Source organism: Poecilia formosa, unplaced genomic scaffold, assembly GCF_000485575.1.
Source record: "Poecilia formosa unplaced genomic scaffold, Poecilia_formosa-5.1.2 Scaffold101, whole genome shotgun sequence".
Classification (NCBI taxonomy): Eukaryota; Metazoa; Chordata; class Actinopteri; order Cyprinodontiformes; family Poeciliidae; genus Poecilia; species Poecilia formosa.
Genome location: NW_006800040.1, coordinates 738,453 through 749,855, shown reverse-complemented (window position 1 = coordinate 749,855; position 11,403 = coordinate 738,453). Strand labels below are relative to the sequence as shown.

The 11,403-nt window shown below is 39.2% G+C and overlaps 1 protein-coding gene across 1 annotated transcript in view; it reads right to left on the bottom strand.

Moving 5' to 3' along the window:
- Positions 1-212: 212 nt before the first annotated feature.
- The window catches only part of phf14 (PHD finger protein 14), a 73,724-nt gene continuing 62,533 nt past the window's right edge, over positions 213-11,403 (bottom strand). Inside the window, exon 17 of the mRNA XM_007559033.2 lies at positions 213-991. Within this exon, the coding sequence (XP_007559095.1) occupies positions 739-991 (253 nt within the window). The 3' untranslated portion in view covers positions 213-738. The remainder of the gene's footprint in view (positions 992-11,403) is intronic.

Sequence of the window (11,403 nt, the reverse complement as noted above, 5' to 3'; positions counted from 1 at the left end):
CTGTCATAAACATACTAATGAGGTCAGTAGAGTCTGAGATGGAGTTTTTCAGTTTTATGAAACCTGGGAGTGAAAGTTGCTGAAACTGCTGAGAAGACCGGCTTCTGTTATCACTTAGGAACAATCCTTTCCCTGAACAACTAAGTAATGCATTTGGAAATAGTCTTCCAACCCTCCAAGACTGAGGAAACTGTTTCTGTTTTTTCTTTTTCTTTTTTTATTTGAGGTTAAATTAAAATTATTTAACAAATCTTGTACTGTGTCTTGATCTGTAAATTGTAGAAGTGAAGCTGTATTTCATTTTGTTTCCAAACACAGAACATCTTGTTTTTCTTCTTTTTTTTTTTTACCATAAAGTACTGACATAATGTAGTTACACTTTCAGTAGCTTATACTTCAATGTTCTCTGGTAATGCCTGCTTCTTTTCAAGAAGGAAAACAAATCAAATACCTCATCCCCTATAATATGCATTAATATGCAAAACATAGTTAAACTTAGTTGAAATGGAGTCCATTCTCTGCCAGACAGTCCCACTACATCTGTCTAATATACATCAAGAAGACAGAAAAATATTGTACACTCAAACAATCTATATGAAAGGTGAAGCATGGCTCACAATAGCAGCCATGACAACACGTGTCCATATACAATTTTATGCATGTAAAGGTATTACTAAGATTACCTTACTTGTGAACAGTTTAACCCAAATTCAAAAACCTTGGCTTAACTCTTGCAGATTACTTGACACACAAAACAAAAACTGAGATTAAAAACACATATTTGTTTGTGTTGTTTCGACCTTTTAAAAGTTCCTTAATGCAATAGGCAACTAGCACACCCACAGCATTTCTGCACAGACCACTTCCACTCACCTTGGATGATGATGTGTCACATTCCTGGCAGATCCAGCCATATCCTGTCTGCTTGGGGGATTTCTTTAGCGGGGGATCCAGACACCCGAAGTGATAACAGAGCTGGCACTCATCACACCTGAGGCACAGGACAGGAAGGGTCCGTGTTATGTGTCACATAAATAATGCTGCTGCCCTCCTTCAATCAAACCAGCGGTTCTAGAGAGATGATGGATGATAACAAGGCAGCAAGCTGTCACCCATGAGACTTTGCTAATGTATTTCTACCCCTCTTTAATCACTGTACTCCCTTGACTTTACACAGCCATGCACTGTTCAGTGGTTTTTCTAAGTGCCCTGATAAATACAGGTCTTGTTAGTGTCAGAGAAATGCTTGTTACATCTCCCAGGGCTGGACTGTTTCTTCAAGCTCATGAGAAGCGACACAACTCCAACAACACAACATGAAAAACCTGCTATACATAAAAAACCAAAAACAAATATGGCACAAAAACTTTAACCCATCTATTTCTATAAATGCTAAAAGGGAAGTTAAGAATGATAGACCTTTGCGGTGGTAACTTTTTATTATGTAAAGCACTTTGAACTGTCTTGCTGCTGAAATGTGCTATACAAATAAACTTGATTGATTGATTGATTGAGAACTTCCTTTATTTGCTCTGATCCATCATTAGTCAGTCATTATAATAATTCAGATCCGTTATGCTTTTACTAACCTATTTTCGGAGAAAAAGGCATGAAGAGAAAAAATAATGAATCCAAAATTTATGGTTTTGGAAGGACTTCTTCCTTTCAGTTGTCCTTTTCTCTTAGTCAGCACTGCAAGTGCAGTTTCTTTGACAAAACCTCTGCTTGTAAAATACAGCTGGTATAAATGGTTTTCTGATGACGGGAGGATCTGCTTCAGATGGCTTAAAAAGAATCGCCAGACCTGTTAAAACTGATTTTCTGTGAACTGATGATTGTAGAGTTTTGGGGAATAAACTCCAACTCTTTTCTCATTCAGTATTTGGATGAAAAACTGTAAATTTGTACAGAAAAATAAACTAGTAGGTAAATCATATTTACTAAAACACAAAAATGTTGTTTTGTTTTAATTTAAAGGGAAAATACTGTTACATTTTAGAACACTGAGACTTATACATATTAAATAAGACATAAAACATTAGCAAATAAAAACAACTTTTAAAGCCCTTTTTGACAACAAAAAGGTCTTTGCTGTAATAAGAAGTTATTACCATATACTGATGATGATGTGTCATCTGGATCCATTATACATGATGGATTATTCATGTAGAAAGGATACAGACTTTGTTTCTTGATAAAACAAGATTCCTTTTTAACAGGAATATGTCAAACAGATGTACAGATGCTCATTAAAGATGAAGAAATGGACGTAGTGAAAATTTCTGACAAAAACATCATCACCCAGGGAACAGGTAGGAAAGCACTCTCCTTTCTGATATTTATGTTTAAGTAAATGAATGAAAGAGCTTATCTGCAGCTGCAGTCCGGTTCTGTCAGTATTTTATCTTTTCTTCCATCTATCATATGTGAGGCCTTATCTTGAGGCGACTTTTTAGGGCCAATCAACATGCTGTTGTGAGTATCCTGACTGCAGACATAGAGACTGACTGGTGTGACAGTAAAGAGATTTGAACAACTGCAATGTTTCTGAATAAAGTTTTAAGTTCTGGGTCACAGAACTGACAGCAGCAGAAGGTCTGGTTCTCTGCTGGTGATCTGTTACTGGGAATGCTGGTGTAAACGCTCACTTATTGAGCACTTTGATCTTCGGAAGTTTGTGATATAATAATAATAATAATAATAATAATAATAATAATAATAAACTTAATTTGTACCGCACTTTTCATTACCAAAAATCTCAAAGTGCTACACAGTGCAACTATACCAAACACAAATAACCACATTCCATATACTGCAGGTTTCACATCTTCTGCACCAAGGCCTGGGTCTTTCATGCTTTTTATGTTGTTGTTTTTTTGTTTGGTTTTTTTATATCTCTTTATTTCTGTCATGAGAATGAATACACAGAAACTACTGTGAGCCTAAAACAATCAGAAAAAGATTAAATATGATTTATGCCTATTAAAGATGAAATGGTCATTTATGATTTCAGACATTTACCTTCACTCTAACTCCACATGGTGGTGAAAAATTGCCCAGACTCTATTATCCCCCTTTTCCCTGTGTTTTGTCCAGTGTTTTTCTTTTTGCCCTTAAATCCCTTACACTGCCCTTCTGTCTACTGTAATGAAGATGAATGGACTTTGTGGTTGACCTCCCTGGCTGTTCCTGTTATCAGATTTTCATTGAAGATTGTGAACCTCCTACATTGATTAGAACATAATTGGCTCTAATTGTAAAGTGAGTGTTCACTAGTCTGATGGAGGTTATTGAGAGATGGTCAGCATCATAAATGAGAAGAAGAAAATATCTGCTCTCTTTGGGATTCAGCTGAATCTTGTTAAAGACTCCAAGCCTTTTAAAAGTGGTCATTGTGTGCTAAATAAACTGACATTGTTCAGTAATTTACAGTTGGTAATTATTTCACTGGCCCACCAAACAGTGCATTTAATGGACTTTTTTTTTTTCAAACTTTTTTTCAGCCAAAAAATAAAGCCGTAGTTTGCTTCAAGCTGACTCTTTGTCTACATGAACTATGAAGCCTTCGTCTAAACAGAACCTTTCAGAAGCTTTTACATCATAGTGCTGTGATAAAAATCTGTTGTGATCACAGTGTAGGCTTTCAGAACATGCAGCTGGGATTGTGGAACACAGCAGCTTTGACATGAGAATTTACAGAAAACATGTGCTGGGTGTTTCCCCTGTACCTAATACCAGCTGGCTCATTTCTGTCACAAGTCCTCTGCTAGCAGTCCAAATGCATCCAACACTGTTGAAACTGTTGTGCTCTAACTGCATCAGATTCTACTGATCTTCATATTTCACACATTCAATCAAAAAATACTTTATTTAATTCAAATAGAAATTAAATGTTGCCGCAACTCATGCTGTCTAAGAATCTTCAGAGTCGTGCAATTTTAGATATTTTTTTTTATTTTTACAAGAAACATATTTTGTTTGCTTAAAAACACATTTTAGTTCTTCCTTAAAGAGTTTACAAAACAAGGTTAAAATGTGCAGACTGGCTCTGACTAAAGGGTTGTCACAGTACAACCCCACTACTTGTAGCTGAGGACAGACTGAGGACAGCCTGAGGATAGGACAGGCTGAGGACAGAGTGAGGACAGGCTGAAGACAGGCTGAGGACAGACTGAGGACAGGCTGAAGACAGAGTGAGGACAAGACAGGCTGAGGACAGGCTGAGCACAGGACAGGCTGAGGACAGACTGAGGACAGGCTGAGGTCAGGACAGGGTGAGGAGAGACTGAGGACAGAGTGAGGACAGGCTGAGGACAGGCTGAGGACAGCCTGAGGACAGGCTGAGGACAGACTGAGGACAGGCTGAGGACAGGCTGAGGTCAGGACAGGGTGAGGAGAGACTGAGGACAGAGTGAGGACAGGCTGAGGACAGGACAGGCTGAGGACAGCCTGAGGACAGACTGAGGACAGACAGACCAATGGACATCTACTTGGTTCCTGTCTTATTAGCATTGAACCAAACAGTAGTGATAGAAACGTGGGGAATATTCCTCTTGAGATCCATTTTTTGGACATGCAGTACAATTTTAGTCCAAATGAATTTACAAATATATCTGTCAAATTCTTCTAAATGTTTTGTGGGGATAAATGTGGGGATTGTTTGAAATAGATAAAAGCCTTATGGCAAAAAAGTTGATGTATTGTAAAATTAAAACAGTGCTGTGTGGGAAGCACGACAAAGACACCTGACATGTTCTGTTTATTATTTAAGGCCAGACGAGTGTCTGGTAATCTGTGCACTGTGGAGCGTTGCCCTCTGGCAGCAGACTAGTGATACCTGTGAAATAGATGGGATAACACAGTGTGGTATTTACAGACTAAGCATGGCCAATTTAGTAAAACTGGAGTAAAATTTTAATTGGTATGGATAATTGGCATCTTATGAGTTGTAAGGGCATAACCTAACAGCTGCTGCACATTAGTACACATACAACACGGCAGGTGCATTTCTCTCTCGCTCTTTGTCTCACACACACACACACACACACACACACACACACACACACACACACACACACACACACACACACTGTTAGATGATGTGTGTGATGGGCTGAGCAGGCATATCTAGCCGAGAACCGATGGGAATTTAAAGTGCCCTCTAGCCACCTAGTGAATAGAAGACAAATCACCAAAAGTGCGTGTGCTCTGCTAATGAGCACACTCCTATTGTTGCTCACAAACTGCCAATTGATTTTACATGAATCTCCAACTAAGGCAAAAAGGAAAGACCAAAGTCTTCTGTTTCACAGCTGGAGACCATTGAATAACTCCCAAATTCACAGGAGTGCTCTTTCTATTTAGCCAGACTGTAGTGACTGGACACATGCTTTCCGAATTACTTTAGCAAAGAATCTGACACATATGAGAAGATGTAAAGTATGTTCTGATGGTATCATTAACTAAACATAAACTTTGTTTTGAAAAGGAATTTTAGTTTTAACCTTTGTATGGAGTTATTGTTAATCAGAGAACCGATGGGCAATTACTGGATTGATTGTTTAATATTATTGATCATATCAATGAGTTAAAATTGATTATGTTTGCAAACCCCCAAAAACGGTGGTCCACTGAAACAGGTTGGTTTTCTTCCTCTTAACAAATAAAATCATCTGAAAACTTTTTTTTCAATATTTACTCAGGTGATCTTTATCCAGTGTTAAAAATTGGTTCATGATCTGAAATATAAAAGCTTGACAGAAAAGTCAAAACAGAACAAACATTTCACCCAACTAGTGGTCTGAAAAGGTCAATTACTATAAATTCACCTCCATGGATTTACTTTATTTATTTATTTTATTTTATTAGATTGTGACAATCTCAGTTCTCACTCACCGTTAGCGCAGACAAACATTTGGGCTGAATATTTAAAGTGATGAATAAAATCTGCTCTTTGCAGCAGAGACATAAAACAAGGAATTTAAACTGATGAGTCTTGGAGGATGTTCCATTTGGTAGAAGTTAGAGAACAGCTTGTTAAATCTTAAAGCACACTGTTACCTTAGAATTAGGTTTGTAGGCTTTGTTTGAAGTGCAAATTACACAGTGATTTTACAAGTTTTTTCTTTGTGTGTGTGTTTTTGACATGGGTTTTACTTAATATTTTACTAGCATGTATTCTGTATTTTGTCAATGAATGACAGTAAAACACAGTTTGTTTATAAGTAGAGAATGCAAAAAACCCTCCAGAGTTTCCGATCAGTTCAGTCCTCCATTGGCAGATCTCTGTTGTGTTTCCAGAGTTGATCTGAGTCAGCGGCCACCTCCAGCCTTTATCTGCTCCCAACAATGCCCTTACGTGCTCTGGCACAGCAAGGTCCTTGATGTTATCAAAGCAATTTGGCCGTGCTTAATCATTGGAAACATTGAGCAGCTCCCCCTCCTACCCTGTACTTTGGAGGCAGACAAAATCCAATCACTCATAAGAGGTTATTGATTGATGTAATCGTATTGGAGGTGAGGGTGTGGAGGGGACGTGACAGATTGCTTTTGTCTGCTACATGTGTCACTCTCAGTTGGCAATTCTTGTCCTCTTTCATCTGCTGTTTAATCTATGACTGAAGTTTTCACATCTTCCTTGCCCCTGTGGTTGCACCAGTGGACCGGTCCTTCCTGAGCGGCGCTGATGGCCAACAGATTTGCGTTGAGCCGTTTGATCTGATCCAGCTCTTCCAGCTGTCACATTCCTGTTCATGTGTCATAATGAGAAAAGGCCGTCGCCTGAGGCGCCGCAAAGAGCCTCCATTTATACTGATCTCCTGCAGGAGTTTCACTGATGTGTCATTTGAGTTAAAGGAGATCACAGCGACCATGATATTGATGACACAAAAAGAACACCAAGCAGCTGGATGAATTGAATATTATGTCTACAAGAGCACTTCTCTTACCCTGAAATAAAAAGCACAATTCAAGCTGTGACATCGCTGAGCCAGGATACAAGAGTGCCTCAATAATTTGAAGGATTTCTGAATTCATACAAACAGGACAGACATTTACTGTTGATAGTCCTCTTTAAAGGGGCAAGTATTATATGTTTTCTAGGCACGTAGTGCCAATCAAGTAACTATGTGACCTTCAATTGTTATAAAACTGCTGTAGATGTCAAATATGACTGTAATTTGACGCCTTGAAACTGAGCCTCTCTCTCTTTAAAAACTCCTGCTCGTTCTGACATTCTGCCTTCAGGAAGTCATCAGGAAGTACTTTTTTTTTTTTTAACCAGCGTTTCACTGAGATGTAGCTCTTATAATAAACTCAGCAGAAGTACAGTTCCACCAGGTGTTTGCTAATTCTTTCTAGCTAGTCTGAAGGAGCTGAGTGGACAATTTGAATGTAAAAGTCTCTTATGCCCCAGTGCATGTCTCAGAGAAATCAGCGGCCATTTTCAGCAACCTTTTCAAATGGCAGATTCTAAGTATAGATAAAACTAGATAATTACATACACTACAGCANTGCTGTCCTTGAGTCCAGCTTTCTCCAGCCATTGGTAGGATTTCCTGATATCAGCCACTTCAGCTATTTGTCGGTGGTACATCCCATGTACCACCGACATGGTGGTACATGGGACAAGACGGAACAAGACAGAAAAATGGGCGAGAGGTGAAAACCTGGATCTGTTGGAATATATATACATATATATATATATGTGTGTGTGTGTGTTTATTTATGGTAGCAAGGCTGTAAAATAAATATGAATAGAAATTACACTTGAAATTCAGCAACAAACCCAAACAATTACACTCTAAAAAGTGTTTTTGGCTGTAGTTCATCTTATGGACTTATTTACATTAATTTAACTTAATTATTTTGCTTTTGCTATGACAACTTACTTTTTTGTGTTCATTTAACTCAAAACTTACAAATCTTTAACCTGAAGGAACTTTTCACTTTGACTTTACTTAAAACAATTGAGTTCAACGCCAGTTTTGTATCCTAAGTCTGACCAACTCAATTTATTATGATCATCCAACTCAATTCACTAAGTTCTTCCAACTCAATTTGCTAAGTTTTAATAACTTAATTCATAAGGGGGTTTAACATGACAAATTTAAGTCATTCTTACTCAAATCATTTATTTTGTTCNCAGATCTGGACAAACAACAGTTTCAGCAACTTTGAACTGGCTTATTGCTGAAAATGTACTATATGAATAAAATTGCCTCACTTTAACTTTGTGTTTCACTGTAAATAACAGGATAAAAGAAAAAGAATAGAAGAGACTGTAGTGGCTGTACTGGTGTGTGGCTTGTAAAGCTGATTAAATTAAATGGGCTATTTTTCTACACTTTGGAGCAACAGATTTTCCAAGCATATGAATGAATTCTACCTAATTTATTTTAATGATGTTTTGGACTGAAACTTTACAGAAGTCAAAGCTTCTGAAATACAAAAATTGGATCATTATCAGGGACAAAAAAATCCTGACTGGGACATTTACACTTTCTATTTTCATTTTTGCTCAAACAAAAGTCTAATGCAGTGTTTCTCAACCCTGGTCCTCACCGCCCCCTTGTCCTGCATGTTTTAGGTATTTCCCTGCAGCCACACACCTGAATTGTATCTCTGGGTGATTAACAGGCTTCTGCAGTACTTGATGGTCATGCAATCATTTGAATCAGCTGTTCTGGAATAGAGGCACATCTAAAACATGCAGAGCAGGGGGGCGGTGAGGACCAGGGTTGAGAAACACTGATCTAATGAAATGTTGGGAAGAGTTCAGATCGAAGGATAAAGTGCCCTGATGGATTCAATCTGAAGCCGGTAGGTAACAGTGTGAATGCAGACTGAATGTTTCACTCTGGGAAATTTCTCCACATTTGTTTCGCAGAATGAAGGTAAATTATTCTGAAGCACACTGACAGCTGTCCTGATGTGACCCCAACACAGCGGAGGGCATGCCTGGTCCGGGTTTGGAGACAAACGCATAATATGACAGACTGATGTAGAACTGCTTCGTTTATAACGGTTACAGAGCGATGAGGTGATTCATTTTAAATGCTAAAGGTTTCACTTGACTGTCAATACACTTGTGGATGACAAAACCCATCTTTGTCATGAAGTTATAGATCAGTGTTTTACCAGGACGCTGTGGTGTTGAACTGTCTCTAAGGTGCTGGAGCTGATTGTACCCAGTGTGAAGTGGAGCTGGCAGATCACACATCCAATCAATGTCAACCTGACAACACGCTGTCAGAATTAAAGAGTGTTTGTGTCTTTTTCAGTGGAGCTGTGCAGGACCACCAGTCGTTTTACCCCTCCGCCCTCAGAGCACATCGCTTTGGCTTTCTGAAACATTCTGAAATAATTAGGCTTTTAGCTAGTCACATATAAAAAGTGACCATGGAGATTAGGGACTGAATTTATTCAGGACTTTACAATAACCTGAGCAGACCTGCTGACTCAGCATGTGAACACTTGCACACGGAGAGCTCCATCCAGGAACATATCTAAACTCATTCAAATGTCCGCAGTTTTCCTGGGAGTTTGTGGAACTGCTCATTCTTTGGAAAAGCTCTGCTGTCTGAGACCAAGAGGCTAAAACAAGGCAGTGAATTTATCACAAGTGGGCAATGCAATTACCCTGGGAGTGGCCACGTGACACAAATCAATATGACACAAAGCACTAAGCCATTGACTCTCATCCATGACAAAGTGCACCTCAGAAGGGAGTGGATTATTGGACTTTTGGAGCATCCTACTTTTTGATCTACTGTTAGGTCAGTGCAACATTAGAAAAGAGCCATTGTTTTACAAGATGGGGAAAGTAATGAATGGACTGCTGAAGTCGCACCTATGGATAAAGCCAAGTCAGAGCAGCTACTTTTATTAGCCCATCTAGACACAACTCATTCACGGCTATAGAGAGGATGAAAGGAGCACAAGGACGGATCCTTTCTACAGCTCTCACCCGGAGCCCACAATGAAACCAGAGCTTCTTACATTTTCCAGCAGGGGGCCCCAGTAAACTGGGTACCAATTTAACAACATATTTGTGCCCTCTGCAGTGCAGGCCAAATTGGAGCCTTGTGACACCTAACAGACTTTGAATTTTCTTTCAGAGATTTAGGAAAAAAGACAGTAATAATCTACATGACACCCATAAAGGTCCAGGATTTATATCCAGTGTAATAGCTGAAATATATGGAGTGGAGGTTGGGATAAAACGGATAAAAAATAGAAACCAGTAAAGAGGTTGGAGAATGAAAAGTGTAAACCTCAGGGAGCGCTCAGGCAAACCCACACAGTGGGTGAATCAGTGGCATAAAGAGACAGGGGAGGAAGCAGAGGAGTGATAGATTTTAGCTGCTTGGCCACTCTTCCCACACAGCTACAGTCCAAGCTCTTGAGTTTTCTGTTTTAATAGAGGGGGAAAGGGTGTAGTCAGCAAAAACAAAATGCCGCCATTAAATCATCTCCCCGGATCTGGTGTCAGAGCAGTAATAGGAAATGCACTCATCATTGGAAAGGTTACTGCTTTCCAGAACCTCCCTGCTAGCTTTTCTCTCCTGCCATCCCCCATCCTCTACACTCCACCAATCCCTAAGCTCCGCTTTCAGCCTTTAACCAAAACCCAGATGCTTGGTCAACACACTGGGATGTATGAGCTCATGAAGGGTTTGCTTTTCTCTCACAGATGGCACATTTCTGGATCTCATCGCTGAGATATCTTTAGAAAATGCTAAAAAAATTAAGCTGCAGCCTTTGGCTACAGAGACCAGAACATTTTGCTAATAGACATAGGAACAATGACGTTCCCTTCTGTCTAAACAATAAAGGAAAAAAATCATTAGAAAGTGAAAGGCTTCTGCTCAAATCATCTACTGAAGTTTTTGAAACGTGGCTGTGGTTGATGACACAAGCCCAACAATCCTGTCTTTCAGCGTATTTCTTAGGACTAAGGCTGTTTTCACACCTGATAGTCCAGTAGGCTCGGTTCGATTGCGGACCAAAATTGCAACATTTGTTCAATTTAGCTGCTGAGGTTCACTTTCACACTGCAGTGAGAAACAAACCAAAAGCCTGTTCCCCTCCTGGCCTATGGTGGAGCTGAACCAAGAGCTAATGAAATAAATAACATTTGAAGCAGACTGAGCACAACTACCTTCTTAACAAAACGTAAACAAAAATTAAATGATGTCAGATTTTAGCGATTGTACGTTTTCTCTTTTTATCTTTGGCAAAAACTCACAAGCCATTGTTTGTTTACCCAGAATGCCCTGCTCTGTATTCCGCTTCCTGCTTCTGGAGTGGTCTCTGTAGCATATGTTCAATGCACTTGCCGTTCACATGTGCATTGAACATATGCATTGACATCAAAGGAATGAAAACATATGCATTGATATC